The sequence below is a fragment of the Lissotriton helveticus genome, chromosome 11, assembly GCF_964261635.1.
Source record: "Lissotriton helveticus chromosome 11, aLisHel1.1, whole genome shotgun sequence".
Taxonomy (NCBI): domain Eukaryota; kingdom Metazoa; phylum Chordata; class Amphibia; order Caudata; family Salamandridae; genus Lissotriton; species Lissotriton helveticus.
This window is the reverse complement of record NC_136072.1, coordinates 54,335,523-54,354,484: the sequence shown is the minus strand read 5'-3', so window position 1 is coordinate 54,354,484 and position 18,962 is coordinate 54,335,523. Positions and strand designations below refer to the sequence as shown.

Below are 18,962 nucleotides of genomic sequence, written 5' to 3'. Positions count from 1 at the left end.
CTAAAACTGAGGACTTAGAAAATGTTTGGCCGAAAACTGATCTGAGAACCAGGAAGAGACCAACCTGCTTGCCTATCTGCCTGAGGTGCGTCGCTAGTCGGATTGACTTTGTGGCTTATCCCTCTATGTTCTTCTCTGCTGCAGCAGATACTGTTTAGCGGTTCTTTGCTAAAGGGCTATACGAGCCACTGGAATGGTCTTTGGCTACAGCCTTTTGCCTCATCCCGCTGGGGATTTTCACTTTCAAAAAAGAGACTAAGTCAAAATGTACAAATATTCACTGCAGCTTCGACCCAAGGCTCCCCGACGAAGATGCTCCCTTCTCGGCACCACTTGTAGCCTTGACCAGCTGAACTTTACCTTCTCAGAACATAACATTTCTTCAAAGTCTGAAGGTAAACGCTGTCTGTGCGTGCACCACTTCTTCTATCCGAATTGTGCTCCATTGCGGTCAGTCATATTTTGCAACTTTGACCCGTTCTTGTGCAATGTCTGCGGATGGCGCTAGTTTTTACTAAAAGCTTTAAAAGTTTATAGCTCTGGTTGTTCTGATTGGATTTTTGCCATTTTGGTGTCAAATCATCCTCTAAAATGTATTCTATGTTTCTAACTTGGTGTGGGATTTTTCTTGTATCATATTTTCACTTTATTACTGTTTGTCTGCTGCATAAATACTTTACATATGGCCTCTAAGTTAAGCCTGACTGCTTTTTGTGCCAAGCCAGGATTAAGCACAGGTCAATTTAGTCACTTTTTGCGGTTCATCCTGCAAGGGATTGTTACTGATGCTTGACCAGGACTCACACCCAAGTCAACCAACAACCACATCTCTCACAGTAAAGCACTGATTTAAGTCTTTTACCTAAGATGTAATAGTTTAATTGCTATCGAGCATCAATGTATGTGCCACCAATTTACAGTGAGAATTACGCGCTAATCTAGATCATGGGGCAAGTCCATGATATGCAGTGGTAAGCCTTATTTACTAATTTGTTCAATAAATTGAGATGTCATAGGAACTTCGCTCATAGATAGCGCCTCCCTCCAGTGAAACTGAACGTACATGTTTTTAACTTAAAAAGATCACGAGAAGGATGTCCAAGGAGGGGATATGTTTTAGGGGGGAAAACCTGGAACCACATAACTTGAGGTCAAGTGGCAGCTACTCCCAGATGTCCAATGTGTGCAAGCCTGAACAAATGATGTCATCTTCATCTGATGTTTTGAAATATCTGCCTAAAATGGATGACTAAATCGCATTAACAACTAGTAATGGTTCTGCCTGACCCTTGGTATATTACACTGCCTGGCCTTTTATGTCAGATAATTGTACAAGGCAATATTGTCCTGTAGCATTGTGTACAGATGTTCTGTTCTTAACTAGAATGGGGCAATTTTTTTGTAGACAATATTCAGGACACAATATATATGTTGGGCAACTTCTTGACTATGATATGCTGATACCACACCGCTTATGTGTACCTCTTATCTGTACAGAGGTAGCACTTGGAAAAAGAGATCAGACCCATTAGGTGGGATTTTATCAGAGGGTCTACTCATTTACTGGCTGCTATATGGACCACAGATTGAGCCCTCCTTCGAACCACATTTACTCTGTAAGGTCGGAAGCTGGATTACGGATTGAGCCCTCTTTCGAACCACATTTCCTCTGTAAGGTCTGAAGCTGGACCACAGATTGCACCCTCCTTCGAACCACATTTCCTCTATAAGGTTTGACGCTTCTTACCTCTCTGCGTCCTCCTCAGGTCGGGGTCTTGCGACTGTGGCATCTCTGGCCATCGGCCGTTGGGCTTCTTCTGAGGACACGTCCTTCTGCATCTGCTCTTTAGTAAAAGAATAGGGAACTCAGTAATAGAGTTGAGGGAGAGATGAAGGAAGCAGAGATTCTAACACCAGGGCATGAATACCAAACAACCCTCTTGAGTAGGGATGAGTGTGTTTATGTAATGCATGGTATAATGCTGGTGGCAGACTACAGAATTTGGGATGAGGCTACCCCGGAGGATGGTGGGCAGATAAGCATAGACCACTTTGTACAGGAAGCTATCTTGGACTCCCATGTATTCTCCAAAGCCAGGGGGATTTAGGAAACTTTAGACGGGTTGTTCAATTGTGTTATAAATGTGGTGACCTCCCAACGGCACAAAGTGGTAGACCTCTAACTCACTAGGGTGGTGGCAATGATATAGATATAATACAAAGGATGACTATTTAGCCCTATAGGTAGGTAGGCGTAAGTCTTTTGCCGCTGGGCTTGGGAACAAAAATGTCTAATGCAATCCAACTCAACAGGAAAGATACACTTAGGAGGAAATGCTCTACTCTGCCAAGCCAGGGCGACGTGAGCACTAGAAGTAAATAAAGGACTCCCTGAGTCATATTGCTTTCCCACTCCCCTGTTAATGTGAACATTAGGGTGCACCATCCCTTGGTGGAGTAACATGGTCTGAAGAGGGGTACGTTACAAAAAGGGGGTTTGGGACCAGGAGCCATTATTTAATTAGGTCCTGCATACAGGGCTCCTAGTAAACTGTGCTACAAGGGGTATGCAGTTCCTAAGGGGACAGAGAGGACAGGTCTTTCTTCTAATGCCCTCACACACCCCAAAGGATGTCATGCTTCATAATTGGGCTTTGCTCCTTGTCGGGCTGCAATGCCCGACGGGCTCACCGTAAATGGGGCTCTTTGGCGGAGATCTTTTTGAAGAAGCCGTAGGGTGCGTGCGGGTGAGATGGCAAAGATAGTGTAGTGCACAAGTAGTGTATATATCTATTTTATTGAAGGCATTGTTAACAATTGTATACTTTTATGGTTGTATAAAACCGAATAAAGTTTTATTGAATTGGGTAGTGGATATTAAAATCAGTCTGGAGCAGTCCTATTCAAAAACATTACACAGCAATATCCCTTTAGGAACATTACATCCACATAGGGCTTCCACACACCTTTTAACTAAGCTGGTACAACCTGAACCATTAAATTGTTTTTGACTTATACCCCTTGTAGCACTGAAGAGGGGTACATCATCTCATACAAGCGTTATGATGCATGACTAGGTCTGCCAAATCCAAGATAGCATTGAATTATGCTCATTGTTTGTTTGCAGTGAAATATATTTTATGTAAATTGATCTTGTGTGAATATCCTACAAGTCTGACCTGGATCCGGCCCTCTTGGGTCTACATTGGTCACCCCATTCTAAGGCATCACTTGAGCACATCCTTTGCAGGTATGGGCAGCGAAACAACATATATCTTAGCAGATATGTAGAGTAAACAGGGTTTTTATTACAACAACAAGCAAATGTTGATTCAAAGAAGGACTATTCAGCACAACTCCCACACTCAGAAGGCCGGAGAGTATATCTGCAAATTCGATTAAGGTAGGCACGAGTTTGGCAGGGGAGGGGGGTCTGTCATGATGTCCCTACTGGAATCCAACCAGGGAAGATGTTGTCTGTTTACCATAAAGAGTTGAATCGTACCAAAGTTAGAAACTGATGCCAATCTGTTTGATTAATTTGACATTAACGTAAACTATCCCCTATCCTTTGGCATAGCATGTGAATATATTTATTGCAAGGGAAATCCACTCGCATCACTGTTATGAAATCGGGACAGTAATGGTTGTACGTGGATCTTTGGGTAAGTGTGATTTCCCTTGTTGTGTTGCATTGTGCAGCTCTCTTGGTTTGTGATAAAGTAACACACACCATGTTTAAAGACAGGAGCCGAGTGTGAGGTGCATACAACAGGGATAATGCTGGAGGCAGGGTTACAGGGGTTTACTAGCAAGTGAGTGTGCATGTGTGTGGGTGTTACTTTGTGTGTACTGAATATATGTATTCATGGGAGGACAGCTTCTGGGAGGTGAGCTGGGAAGTTTTGTGTGTGCGTGTGAATGTGTGTGTGGGAGTGTGTCTGGATGTGTGTGTGTGGGTGCACGTGTGTGGATGTGTGTGCATGTGTGTGTGGGTGTGCATGTGTATGTGGGTCTGCGTGTGTGCGGATGTGTGTGTGTGGGTGTGTGTGTGTGCATGTGTGGATGTGTGTGTGTGTGGATGTGTGTGTGTGGATGTGTGTGTGTGTTGATGTGTGTGCATGTGTGGGTGTGTGTGCATGTGTGTGTGCATGTGTGGATGTGTGGGTGTGTGTGCATGTGTGTGTGTGGGTGTGGGTGGATGTGTGGATGTGTGTGTGCGTGCATGTGTGTGTGTGGGTGCTCGCATGTGTGTGTGTGTGTGAGTGTGCGTATGTGTGTGTGTGTATGTATGCTGTTAAGTATGCTTGTGTGTGTGATTGTGAGTAGAATATAGGATTAATAGACATTTTCCTGAGCTGGGGCAGCCCCAGGACATGTCCAGCGGGGGTGAACAGTTAATGTTGTGCATGTAAGGATGCTATAGAAGTGGATGTGTGTGTCTAGCAGGGTGCGAGTGAGTGACAATGTGCCACCTTAGCTGCAGTGCCTGAAAACAAGCCATCAGAACCCCTGTGCCAGTTGATATGCACAACAAAACGATTGATCAGTTAATACGATTTTGAAAATGATTGTGTTGGAACAACTCGCTATAAAAATTAAATTGACAGAAAATAATGTGAGACCGTAGCTGCAGTGTCTGAAAACCATACCATACCATCAGAACAATTGTGGCAGTTGATATGCACACCAAAACTGTTGTTCAGTTGCCATGACATTGAAAATTATTGTGTTGCAACAACTGAATTTCAAAAGTAAATTGTTAGTAAATAGACCTGTAAAACTATTGTGTCTGGAACTTTTCCAGAACTTTACCATATCAGTAACTTTACTCATTAGAGTGACCGGTCTCAATTATGTGGCACCGCAATTAATCAGTCCTTCGGAATTCCTGCACCATTTAGATTGAAATTAGAATGTCTGTGCCAATTAGACTCCCTATCAACAACGGTGCAGTTGATTGGCCCAACAGAATACACGCGCCAGCTAATGCGCCATACTGAATTAATGCAACGGTTCCTTATCCAGTAGAACTGCCATGCCAGTCGTATGCCACACAAATGACCATGGTACTTAATAGGATTAACTAATTGCACGCCGTTTCATTTGCCATGCTGATTAATTGCATGGTGGTCGCGGACAAGGACAAGCTTCCGACACATTGATGCCCACAGACCAGTGGCAAAGAGGCTACTGGGGAAGATGTCTGATCGCAGAGCCATCTGAGGTTCCACAGATGGAAATTGGCCAGTTTCCCCACCTTTCAATGAGGTGTGGACCTGAGGGTTTGGGGGGGTGGCGGTACGTTCATGACGCTTTAAAGCACTTCTCCAGTTCCTCTAACCGCTCAATGATCCCCTAAATTTGCACCAGAATTTGGGATTTGATACAGCAATAATCCAGACACCATAAAGATGTTCTCCTGGCACCTACTGAGGCTAAAGATGGCCGCCTACTGCAGAGAGACCCTTCGAAAGCATTGTATGGCCAGAATAAGTTGTGAAATCGAAGCCACTGAAGTATTGTATTATGGCAATGCTCCTTTTTGTTGGCCATGTGAAAGTACGCATCCTGAAAACTTGTGCACAACATCCAATGATATAGCTGCATTGCCTTCACAGAGATCCAAAATTTATCTGATTTCTAGGGTGGACAGAACTCTCAGGGCCCACTTCACAAAGGCAATCTGAGACAATCTAACTTTACAACTTTTGCTATATACATACGTCATTTACGAGTTTTATCTTTACGTCCGCAGTTGGGCCGGAATATCCGGCTTGGGCCGTACTCTCCACACCCGGGCTGTATCTCAGGCTGGGGCCGGAAGAAGTGTAGTCAATGAGCCAGAATGCAATTTTTACAAAAAGGAACATGTGAAAAATGGTAGAGGAGGACATGAAAATCAGTTTGGGCAAGGAAAAGGGTGTGGCGGACACTACATCATATCCCAAAAAGGTTTGCTCCTTTGCAAAATGGTAGATGCAGTCCACAATTTGAGCTCCCCTCAGTGTTGACTTTAGTATTAACACTACAGTCAACAGTCAAGTGGAGAGAAAATTGTGGACTGCATGTGCCATGATGTAAAGGAGCAAACTTTTCTGGGATATGATGTAGTGTACGGCAACACCCTTTTCCCTGCCCAAACTGATATTCATAACCTCCTCTACCATGTTTCACATGTTCCTAATGTTCCTTTTTGTACAAATTGCATTCTGGCCAATTGAATACACTTCATCCGGCACGAGCTGGAGAGTACGGCCTGAGTGCGGAGAGTACAGCCCATGGCAGAGATTCCGACCTGACTGCAGACGTAAAGATCCGACTCGTAAATGACCTATGTGAATACCAAAAGTCGTAAAGTAAGACTTTTTGTCTCAGATTGCCTTTGTGAATCAGGTCCCCAGAGTTTTACTCCACGAAATTCCACAGATTTACCTAAAAACCCTGCGAGATTCCACGAGCAGCAGAGTTTGGTACAACGTGCTGCTCGTGCTGATTTTTAGCATCAGGAGCTTCTTCTGGGCTGAAAAATCAGTGTGAATAATACCACGTGGCATTTGACAGGGCGCTGCTTCTTTCTGCCGGCTGAGTAGATTTTCTACTTGAGCGGCAGCTTTCTCAACGCGAGTGACAGCTTTCTCAATGCGAGCGGTAACAACCTGCTGCGACCGCCTACCTTGAGAAAGCTTGCCAGGAGGCAGTCTAGTGCTCAATTTTCTCGCTCGCCAACTTAATGCTGGCCCCACGTGGCAGTTGGGGGAGTTTGCCAAAACTCCATACTCCAAGCGGAGCGAGTAGTGGGGATGACTCTACGAACTCTGCCGGAGGAGCGGAGTTTACCGCCCACCCCTACTGATATTTCAGATTTTGGAGTAAAATCCCAAGGTTCATCTCTGTTACTGGAGCCGGGTTGATGGCTGCCAAAGAGAACAAAGCTGGGGATCTCCAGTAAAAGCTCTAGTGATGGTTTCATATATATTTTGTACACAATGCACATGGAGCTGATATTGGTCTTGGTTGACGTTGAAGGCTTCTATGGGAAAGAGTAGAGTCTACTGTTTGTGAACTGCTTCAGGAGTTCCAGGGCAGACAGGGGCAGTGGGGACCATATTATAACAATGAGGGCCTTTTTTCTGCAGACATTTTGCGATTTCTCAAATTACTGATCTCAAATCTGAGCACCAAGTACACCAATTTACAAGTTAATCATCAGTGCAGCAAAGCTGAGCACTCTAAGGCTTGCTGAGAGTAGTGGCATGGGGAGAAGCCCAGATGTCATTGAAACATGTAACAGCAGTCAATAAACCATCGTCTACCCAATGCTTTTGTTTTAAAAAAAAAACTTTACTTGTAACACACAACATAGTTCCGAACACATAAACTTCCGCGGGCAATTATGTTGTATATATAGGCCAAGGTAACAATTACTATCTGCAGGGGCCAGCCACTATTAGCTAATGTAAATCCTCACTAATAAAGTCTAGAGGTGGGCAGAATTATCAGTTTCATTTCGCAAAATTCTGCGGAATTACATTAACATTCTGTGAGATTCCATGGAAATCCACAAATGGGGTATTCAATAGCAAAGCTGGGCACACGAAAGCAAAGGCATGAAATGGGTAGTACCTGTAATATCCCTGCGGACACGGGCTGAAAAGACCTGGTGGTACATCTGCTCCATGAACTGTGGAAGGGTCTGAGTGAAGAAGGAGAAATCCACATTGTTGCGCAAGAACTCCTCGGCTAACCGCAGAAAATCCAGGAGCCCCTGCACGTACGAGCGAAGCTCTGAAGAACAAGAAAAGCACATAAGGCAATGCAAGTGCTGAATGCACACCATACTTTGTATTTGGGAATTGATGTAGGTCAGGAAGAAGCTGACAGCCGGTCACATGACACCTGACACCCTTCTTTGGCCAGAGACCCATTTTTCTCTTATTTGTCCCAGGTCCCTTCATGTTGTTGGCAGCCTAGGGGTAACTTCAGTAGTCAGTGTTGTCAGTGTTGTCCTGTAAGGCATTCCTACTGACAAACCTTTATATTCCACTTTTTCTCCTTCTTTCCCTTTGCAATCCCTTAACCCTTCCTATTGTCCTAAGGCAAAGATCCAGGGCAATCTTCCAAAATGTCTTCCCTCCATCTTTCACTACCCTCTAAAATGACCTCCCAGCTATCTGGTGTTGTAGGTGTTGAGTTATTGGCTGATTGTGTGTATTTTGAGTCCCATGAGACCTCCTCTCTCAGAGATAGTACATTGTATTGTTTTGCTCCACTGCCCTCTTGCAGTCCTTTTCCCTACTTCTCTCCTCTGGCGACCAAGACCAAGGAATGTTGCCTTCCTCCATGACCTTTTAGTGGGCCAAGAATTTGTTGTGTGACATATGGTCTGCCCTCATGGTCACCCTTTAAACTTTTACTCTTGCAAGTCCCTTTGCATGTCTCCTACTGATGCAAATTCACCAGACCGCTTTCCTTTTGCATTTCCCTCCCTCAATTGCCACCTTCAACACCAACCTCTCCAATTCCTCAATGCAGTAGATAAGCAGAGATTGGCTCGTATCACATTGTGTCACCTGACTTTTGTTTTAATGTCAACCAAAGGCTTCCTTGCCAAAGCGTACTAGCAAAGGACCTGACAAGATGAGGGACCATCAACACTTTTTGGACAGGGCACTGGAATCCCTCCTTTGATGGACATTGGCTGTATTTGTGTTTCTCTTGTCACTGCACTCACCACATTTCTTCAGCTTTACTCTGCATTTCTCCTCTGCCGCTTGGGTGCAGCCCGCCTGGCTCAGGTGTGGGGTGCACGACTGACTGTAGAAGGAGCAAAGCCGACCAAATTCTGACCCTTGAGCATCCTCTGGCAGCTTGGACAGACTCAACAACTCATGGCAGGTTGGCTCCCGGCTCAACGGTGATTCTGTGAGCAAAAAAGAGAACTTAGAGCTTGCCAACATGGCGGGAGAGAAGGCGATGGGACGGAACCAGGCACAAGTCATCATAGTTGAGCAAAGGGAGTGAGAACAGGGGGTGAGAAGGAACTTACAACAGACCAATATGGCAGAACAATGAGAGAGAGACCACTGGTTAGTGAGGTAACAGTAGAGGCAGGGGAATAGGGTGAAATGATGGAAGAGACAGGAAGAATAGAAGGAACAATTCTCAATAAGCTTGGCAGAACAACAGGGAAGAGGCCAAGTGGAGGGAAGGAACAACAGACAAGTCAGCATGGCAGAAGTCAAGTCAAGTCAAGTCAAGTCAGCTTTATTTCGATTAATAAAGAATCATAAAAAGCACACAGACACAGTAACATAATCAGGGGAATACAGTTGCAGTAAATTAAAAATACTGTTTAAAATTGAGCAATTTAAAATATTTACATAATTTAAAAAGAAACACAGTTTTTCAGTAATTTCATAAATTGTCACTAGAGGTATTATGTTGTCTGTTCGTCGTACATTTTTTAAAACGATAAGCAGCCACCAGAAAATTTGCAACACCAAACATGATTAGCGGGGAGTCTAACTGCTTAAGGTGAAGAAGAGCTGGTTTCGCTTGAACAAACCCCTTGTTTTTGAGTTGTGGGATAATATATTTTTTCCTAGGCAAATCAAAAAAATTACAAAAAAATATGAAATGTAGAGTGTCCTGCAAAGAATAACCATCGCAATTACATACAGGCAAATCCTTGGGCTTAGCCCACACCTTAGAGTCATTTAACAGGAGGTGAATCTGGTTAAATCTTAATTTGGTAAGTAACCAGCGGTGAAACGGAATTGACACAACTTTTAAGTAAGGTTCGATAGCAATAGTAGTCTTGGAGATATAGTGCCCCCTCACTGTTAGTTTCACAAGTTCGCTGCTCTCCCGCTCTAATTCTCTGTGTTTAATAAAAGTCGTTTTTAGCCATACCAGGTCGGCTTTAACAATACATTCAGGTTTCGAAAATAAATCAGAACGGCCCAGGGAGCTTAGGGTATTATTAATGTATGCTAACCACGGAATATTTTTCATCTTGTCCATACGTAGACAGTCCCTTAAGATTGTATGATTCAGGGTTAGGTTAGAGTTCAACCAGGTTTTTAGCCACATCATGATTGGAGATTGTTTAATGATGTCACTTATGTACCCCTGACCTAGCTCCGTGTGGACAGAAAAAGTGGCCGTGGATTGTGGTAGACCAAGGAGCATACATAAGATTTTATTTTCCTCTACCTGAATCGCTACTACATTGTTGGTGTAGCCCCATATAGAAGCCCCGTACCTTGCTATAGCAATTGTTTTGGCTCTGTAAATTGCTAACATGGCTTTTGTAGGTTTGCCACCCAGTCGTTTGGGAAAACCTGCAATAGCAGCCGCAGATCTTTTTATGGCATTAACTTTAACCGATGTTTGGGGTCCCCATGTGCCATTTTCGTCGTAAACCACCCCTAGATAGGTACAAGTTTTAACGCTGGAGATAGGTGTGTTTGCGCAGAAGAAGGACTTCAGCTTTTTGTTCTTCCTCCCACCCACTGACATGACATGTGATTTGTCTGTATTTATTTTCAGGTCGAGAGAGGTCATGAAGGCGTCAAAAGCCGTCAATAGTCTTTGTAGTCCAAGAGGTGTTCGTGCCACAAGCACGGCGTCGTCCGCGTAAAGGAGGACCGGGGTGGACAGCCCTCCAAAACGCGGGACGTCTAATGTCGCCAGATCCAAGGTGGATTCGAGATGGTTTATGTACAATGTAAACAGCAGTGGGGCAAGGATGCAACCCTGTCTCACCCCTCTGGTTGACTTGAAGCCAGCGGTACAAGCTCCCCCCTGAGTCATCCTGATTGAGGCTTCCAGATCCCGGTGCGCCTCAGCCAGAAAATGCACCAAAGAATGGTCCATCCCCAGGTCCAAGAGAATTGCCCACAGCCTGGACCTGTTGACCAGGTCGAAGGCAGTGGACAAATCCATAAACCCTAAGTAAATAGAACCTCTTGATGCCATGGTGTACTTTCCCAGGATCAGGTGTAGATTAAGACACTGGTCCTCAGTCCCCCTTCCCCTTCTAAACCTATATTGGGCATTAGATAGGATATTATTGCTGGCAGCCCACTCATCGATTCGTGCCAGTATCACTTTCCCCAAGATTTTAAAGGAAGAATCGATGAGTGAGATGGGGCGATAACACCTTGGGTCTCCCCGTTGGCCTTTCTTGAAAATAGGAATAATGGTTGCCTGTGACCAGGAAGCAGGCAGATTGCAAGTGGTGGCATTATTGAAAACATTTGTCAAGATTTTGGCCCAAAAAGGGATATTAGCTTTGTACATATCGGCTGGGACGCCATCTGGGCCTGGAGCTTTTTTCCCTTCGGTGTTGGTTATGGCCTTTTCAACTTCTTCCACAGAAAAGGAAAGTGCCGTCTTGGGTGAATTCGCTGCGAAAAGAGTGGAAGATTCACACACATAATCACTCCTATAGATGATTTTAAAATGGGCTAACCAATCTTCCTCGCTAATGTTGGCCTCTAAATTATCATTTACTTCACCGGTAAAGAGGGGATTATTTATTATGGCCCAAAAACTGGCACTATCTCTTAGTGTTGCCTTTTCCATGAGTGCAGATCATGCCTCCTTTTTAATGGCATCCTTACGTGCGTTGGTAATAATTTTGTATTCTTTTCTTAATCTGGACACTTCCCCCTTATCCCTTGGTGATTTTTTAAGTTCTGCCAGGAGTCTAGTGTGTGCTTTTGAACAGGCTCTATCCAACCAACCCTTGTGTGGCTGAACGTTCTTTCTGGCTTTAGCTGTGAGTTCATTAGAAACCAATGCGCACAGAATAGTATAAGCAGGGATCACTTCCTCCCCCTGTTTTGAACTGTCTAGGCAAATGTCTATTTCTTTGCGGGCTATACATGTTATGTTATTAAAAAAGTCTTCAGGAACTACTTTGGTCCACTTCACCCTTCTACCTTGGTCCATGGACCGCACAGCCGGGACTGACGGTTTAATGTTTCCTTCCTTGATCAAACCGACAGAGTTAGTGAGTTCAAGGATAACTGGATTATGATCACTAAACGCAGCCACGGCTGCATTATAAAAAAGAACCAGATTTAATAAACCAGGGGAAACAAAAATATAGTCTATAATTGATTCAGAGTTTCTTGCACTATATGTCATGACACGGTAACTGATATCATTAAACCCAGGTTCATATAGATCAACAGTAGATAAGAGATTTTCTAGAGCTTGTCCTTTTGAGCTGTGTTCAAAGTGTTGGTAATGTGCAGAGGTGGGACAATCTATATCTTCTATATGGCAAGATAGCTCGCAGAGATGAGTGTTAAAGTCCCCCGTGACTATGGTGTGTACAAAGGTTGTTTGCCTTTCTTTATAATTAATCAAAAAGTGCTCTAAAGAGCTGAGGTGCTCGATCGGATCTCCGTCTAATACGGAGTTGTAAAAATTAATAAAAATAAATTTGAGATCATTGACAAGACTGATCTCTAGACATAGAAAGTTAGGGGAACAGGTAGCGATTTGTTTAACAGTTCCCGCCAGGAGTACAGTGGTCAGGATCATGAGGCCCCCTTTGTCCCTACCAATGGGAGATGTGGTGGCTGGGACAAAATAGGATGTGTACCCAGGGACCCAAAAATTGCTATTGCAGTCCCATGTTTCTTGCAAGGCTATGATGTCATGTAGATTTAGGAAGTTTAGCCATGCACTATCCTCCCTCTTTGAACGGAGCCCGGCTATGTTCCAACTTACTATTTTAAGCCTTCTACTAAGATTTCCTGGCAGGGAGTTATTCACTAAGGGTAGAATAGGCGATGGGGCATTAAGGGTTTGGCGTCAGTTCTGCTCGGCAGCCCAAGTCAGAGGCATGAATCTGTTGTGCAAAGGTATAGGTCTGTTTAAGGCCGATGATGTGTATGTACTGGATTTAAAGTTGTTCGACCTATTACTCTTGGTCCAGCTATAGTCAGGTTCCTGAGGAGAGTGCACTGATTGAGTAGGCCAGGTGGTTATCCGATCATGTTCCTTTCCTTGGGCACAGCCCTTATTCAGGGTTAAGTGAGGTTTGGTGATGGGGTAAAAAAAGCCCAAGGGTACTGCTCGGGGCCCAGCATCCAGTCCTTCCAAAGGTGACGCGTCCCATAATAATCTACTCGCTTCCCCAGGATTATTAAAATTAATTATCACACAATCACCCTCTACTGATTTAGTAGTGCGCCCTATCCAACCCACCCGCCGGGCTGAAAGAATCGCGCTAGAAATATCATTGTCACCTGAGCAAATTGAATTTGACCACGACTTTACCCTTGCTAACAGTTGGTGGGATTGTTCATACTCTCTTGGCTTGAGTGGGGGAACATTAACCAGAATGGCTACAAAAGGCACAGCCTCAGGCGGCAAATTAATAATGAGCTGACGTGCCGAGCCAGGTAAGTTGGGTGACTTCTGTTGTGCCGGGGTCTTATTTTTAGGTGGCAGAGGGTTCCCTCCTGCTATACTAGATGTGTCTGCCTGGGTGGTGGCTAAGCCACTAGAAGAAATGGTTGTGGTTGCCAAGGCAGGTAAATTAAGTGGCTTCTGTTGTACCAGGGTCTTATTTTTAGAGGGCAGAGGCTTCCCTCCTGCTATACTGAGTGCGTCTGCCCGGGCGGTGGCTAGGCCACAGGTAGATGTAGTTGCCGCACTCTTTGCTACTGGGGATTCCTCTCTGGGTCTTTTTGAGCCACCAGTTAGCTGAGAGCAAGAGGGTCCTGGTGCCTCAGGCGTGTTCCCTTTAAAAACAAACATGGGAGGTTCAACGGTTTTTAGGCATGCGTTCAAGCGTTCACATTTCCTTAGAATACCATCAACACACTGTTGTAGGACGTCAATAATGTCTGAGGCGATTTTTGTTAGCGTGGGTTCAACCTTATCTGTAATAGCTTTTTCCACCATGCCTCTAATTGCTCTTTCCATTGAACCCACAGTGCCCCTTCCTCCCTTTGGTTTATATCTGTACTTTTTCTTGTACTGCCTCTTAGGTGGTTTAGGGCATGCAACAGTGCTTACTCCAGCAATACCAGAAGGAATTGGGGTCACCCCAGTAGTCTCAGCGGTGGCAGGGATAAGGATAGGAGGAGTGACAGTGTCATTTGATGGCCCAATAACAATCCTTGTTTCAAGAGGGATAGAAGTAATACCCCCCTTGTTGTTTGTTGATGGATCTAATCCCAATTTCCGTTCAGTCCTAGCAATTTCTGTGGTCAGCTTCCCCACCTCCGTAGTCAGGAAAGATAGGATACTGTTAGAGTTCCTGGGTGCTTTTACCTTTGGGGTACCGCCGGCAACAGGGGAGGGCAGCTTTCTCTTACCCATCTTGCGCTTGTGTCCTGACTCCTGGGTGTAAGGGAGTGGGCCCGTCCCGTCCCTCGTCGGTCCCGGACGGCCACTGACGGCCCCGCCCTTGTCCCGGGCTTCTCCCGCGCGCGCAACTCGCGGTGCGAGAGGGCATGGGAGGCTTTGAACCGCCTCCTGTCGCAGCCTGCGCATCAGGTGTGCGCCTGTGTCCCCGGGGCTGCTGGTGATTGAAGTCCTGCCGTTTCCCTCACGGCTGCCCGATGGCGATGTGCAGCTACGGAGCCGGAGGTCTCCCGACGCCCCCTCTGTGCCCGCAGCAAAGTTTGTGCTTCCACCGCTCCCCGCAGTGCTCGCTGCCGCGGGAGGCTTTGAACCGCCTCCTGTCGCAGCCTGCGCGTCAGGTGTGCGCCTGTGTCCCCGGGGCTGCTGGTGATTGAAGTCCTGCCGTTTCCCTCACGGCTGCCCGATGGCGATGTGCAGCTACAGAGCCGGAGGTCTCCCGACGCCCCCTCTGTGCCCGCAGCAAAGTTTGTGCTTCCACCGCTCCCCGCAGTGCTCGCTGCCGCGGGAGGCTTTGAACCGCCTCCTGTCGCAGCCTGCGCGTCAGGTGTGCGCCTGTGTCCCCGGGGCTGCTGGTGATTGAAGTCCTGCCGTTTCCCTCACGGCTGCCCGATGGCGATGTGCAGCTACGGAGCCGGAGGTCTCCCGACGCCCCCTCTGTGCCCGCAGCAAAGTTTGTGCTTCCACCGCTCCCCGCAGTGCTCGCTGCCGCGGGAGGCTTTGAACCGCCTCCTGTCGCAGCCTGTGCGTCAGGTGTGCGCCTGTGTCCCCAGGGCTGCTGGTGATTGAAGTCCTGCCGTTTCCCTCACGGCTGCCCGATGGCGATGTGCAGCTACGGAGCCGGAGGTCTCCCGACGCCCCCTCTGTGCCCGCAGCAAAGTTTGTGCTTCCACCGCTCCCCGCAGTGCTCGCTGCCGCGGGAGGCTTTGAACCGCCTCCTGTCGCAGCCTGCGCGTCAGGTGTGCGCCTGTGTCCCCGGGGCTGCTGGTGATTAAAGCCCTGCCGTTTCCCTCACGGCTGCCCGATGGCGATGTGCAGCTACGGAGCCGGAGGTCTCCCGACGCCCCCTCTGTGCCCGCAGCAAAGTTTGTGCTTCCACCGCTCCCCGCAGTGCTCGCTGTCGCGGGAGGCTTTGAACCGCCTCCTGTCGCAGCCTGCGCGTCAGGTGTGCGCCTGTGTCCCCGGGGCTGCTGGTGATTAAAGTCCTGCCGTTTCCCTCACGGCTGCCCGATGGCGATGTGCAGCTACGGAGCCGGAGGTCTCCCGACGCCCCCTCTGTGCCCGCAGCAAAGTTTGTGCTTCCACCGCTCGCCCATGGCAGAGAAAATGGAGAGAGCTAATGGGTTAGAAAGGAACTGGAGGTAAGCCATCATGGCAGAACCATTGGAGAGGCACAAGGATAAGAATGGATTAGCAGTAGGCCAACATGGCAGACAGTAAGAGAAAGACATAAGATTTGAGAAGAACTATAGGCAGGTCAACATGGCAGAACAGTGGGAGAGACCCAAGGATGAGATTAACCAGAGGCAGGCTAACATGGCAGAAGAATTGGAGAGGCACAAGGATAAGAATGGATTAGCGGCAGGCCAACATGGCAGAACAGTAAGAGAAAGACAAAGGGTTGAGGAGACCTATTAGCAGGTCAACATGGCAGAACAATGGGAGATACAATAGGGTTAGAAGGAACTTGAGGTGGGCCAACATGGGGGACAAGGATCTAGAGGCAGGTCAGCATGGCAGAACAATAAGAGAAAGACAAAGGGTTGAAAAGAACTATAGGCAGGCCAACATGGCAGAACAATGAGAGAAAGACAAATGGTTCGAGAAGAACTATAGGCAGGTCAACACGGCAGAACAATGGGAGAGAAACATGGGTGAGCAGGAACTAGAGGCAGGTCAACATGGCAGAACAATGGGAGGGACACAAGAATGTGAATGGAATAGCAGCAGGCCAACATAGCAGAACAGTAAGAGAAAGGCAAAGTGTTAAGAAGAACTACAGGAAGGTCAACATGGCAGAACAATGGGAGAGACACAAGGGTGAGCCGGAACTAGAGGCAGGCCAACATGGTAGAACAGTGGGAGAGACACCAGGTGGACAACGACATAGAGTCAAGCCAACATGGCATAACAATAAGAGAAATACAAATGGTTGAGAAGAACTATATGCAGTTCAACATGGCAGAACAATGGGAGAGACACAAGGATGAGAAGGAACTAGAGGCAGGCCAACATGGCTGAGCAATAAGAAAAGGGCAAAAGGCTGAGAAGAGCTATTGGCAGGTAAACATAGCCGAATAATTGGAGAGACAGAAGGATGAGAATAAACTAGAGGCAAGCCAACATGGCAGAAGAATTGGAGAGACACAAGAATGAGAATGGAATAGCAGCAGGCCAACTTAGCAGAACAGTGAGAGAAAGGCAAAGTGTTGAGAAGACCTACAGGCAGGTCAACATGGCAGAATAATGGGAGCGACACAAGGGTTAGCATGACCTAGAGGCAGGCCAACATGGCAGAACAATGAGAGGGACAGAAGGGGAAAAGGAACTAGAGGCAGGTCAACATGGCAGAACAATAGGAGAGACACATGGGTGAGAAGGAACTAGAGGCAGGTCAACATGGCTGAGCAATAAGAAAAAGGCAAAAGGCTGAGAAGAGCTATTGGCATGTAAACATAGCCAAACAATGGGAGAGACACAAGGGTGAGAAGTAACTAGAGGCAGGTCAACATGGCAGAACAATGGGAGAGACACAAGAGTGAGAAGGAACTAGAAACAAATACCGTATACTAGACTTTGGTAAGTGTAAGTAATGGTAGTGACAGCTTTCAGTAGTGAATCAAATGTTGGTGCATGATGCTTTAAGGCAGATACGTACTACTCATCTGATGAGAGATCCAGTCTGTGAAGGCCGTCACCCGAGTGTAAACTCCCGGCTTCCCTTTCTCTCCGCAGCCATCACCCCAAGACGTGATGCCATGCAGGACATACTGCTTGGAGGTAGGGTCCTGGCAAGCCAGAGGGCCCCCAGAATCCCCCTGGAAGGAAAGCATACGACTTTGAGTGAAATTGTTGGTTTTAGGTGAACATTAGTGAGACATTCTAAGAATCATTCCTCCCCCACAGAGGTGACCCCAGGAGCTGTAAAGGGCAGATAGGAGTGACCTGTGAGTACTAATATTCGTAGACATCAACTAGTGCATTGAAATAGTTCTAGAACAAACATGGTACTTAGCGTCACACCATCCTTGCACTCGGAGGAGTGAGTCAATGACTGCACTTGTGTAGTGCACTGTCTCAACTGACTAATTGCTGGTGAGTCTAGGTTTTTTGTGACAATAAGGCAGTAATCCCATGGACTCATTGGGGCAACCATCATTGGGAAGCTGTGGTGGATAGAAATGGTGGGTGGTGTAGCAAGATGCAGGAGCTAGGACGAGAACTGAAGTAATGGAACCTCTTTTGAATTGACACTAAGTGTGCTTGTGTACATACATTTCCCACACAAGGACGGTTCTCTCAACTCTCAAACTGATGTGTCTTTAAACTGCATCAAAGTAGTGAAAGGGAGAACATAGGTTTACAAAAGCACAAAGCCAATGGCCAATCTGGATGCAATGTTGCAGTGCACAGGACTTCACTGTATTTTATTTATTTATTTTTTATTTAAAAAGTTTTATATAGCGCTGGCTAGACGCGGAGGTATCAGAGCACTTTACATAAGGTCCCACAGAAATTATACAATTACTTCAGTTACACGTTACATCAGTTACTAGAAAAACATTTCATAGTGTAGAAGACGAAATAAATAGAGTTTAGAAGGGTAAGGGGGTGGGGTAAAGGGGTAGGAGTTAGATAGAAAGGAGAGAAAGGAGAGACGAAGGAGGGTCTGCCCAAAGTCTGGCTGGGTAGGTGACGACCGAAGGGGATGTCCACAGTCCATCTCCTCTTTAGCTGTCAGGTAGCTCCACCAGGCATCAGCCAAACAGAACATCTAGAAGTGAAGGGCTCATTGTGAGGGAGGCAGGTCTCTCACTTCAGATGAACTCTGGTGCTTTATACTAGATCAATCTTAATTAATCTATTGTGCTATACAGCGAGTGTTGCATGTTGATTCAACACTAATCGCTTCCAAAGGTTTGACAGAACTGAGTGGCAAAACCTTAAGGTGTTTACTAGGACTGAGCAGAGCTCTGCGTACGCCAGCTACACTTGTTTTTAGCGCCGGGTGTTTTTGCCGTGCTGTAAAATTAGTGCGAATGGCACCACGTGCAGCGCAAGTGGATGCTGCTTCTTTCTGCCTCTCGAGTAGATGTTCTTCTCGAGCTGCAGCTCCCTCAATACGAATGTACGGTTTCTCAATGTGAGTGGTAGCGACCATCTGAGACCACCCATGTTGAGAAATCTCACCGGGGGTGTTCTGGAGTAAGATTTTCCTTGCTCGTGCTCGCCAACTTAACATCAGTGAGCACGAGCGAGGAAAAAACTCTGTTCCATGGAGTTTTTTGGAACCCCACGCTCTACACCGAGCACAGAGTGGGGAAAATTCCGCGAGCGGAGCAGAATCC

The 18,962-nt window shown here is 46.5% G+C and overlaps 1 protein-coding gene across 1 annotated transcript in view; it reads right to left on the bottom strand.

Annotated features, from left to right (window-relative positions):
* The window catches only part of PRSS56 (serine protease 56), a 61,771-nt gene that overhangs the window by 12,997 nt on the left and 29,812 nt on the right, over positions 1 to 18,962 (bottom strand). Inside the window, exons 8-11 of the mRNA XM_078666068.1 lie at positions 17,273 to 17,432; positions 8,735 to 8,923; positions 7,627 to 7,788; positions 1,748 to 1,844 (exon numbers count right to left, since the gene is read on the bottom strand). Of these exons, the coding sequence (XP_078522194.1) occupies positions 1,748 to 1,844; positions 7,627 to 7,788; positions 8,735 to 8,923; positions 17,273 to 17,432 (608 nt within the window). The remainder of the gene's footprint in view (positions 1 to 1,747; positions 1,845 to 7,626; positions 7,789 to 8,734; positions 8,924 to 17,272; positions 17,433 to 18,962) is intronic.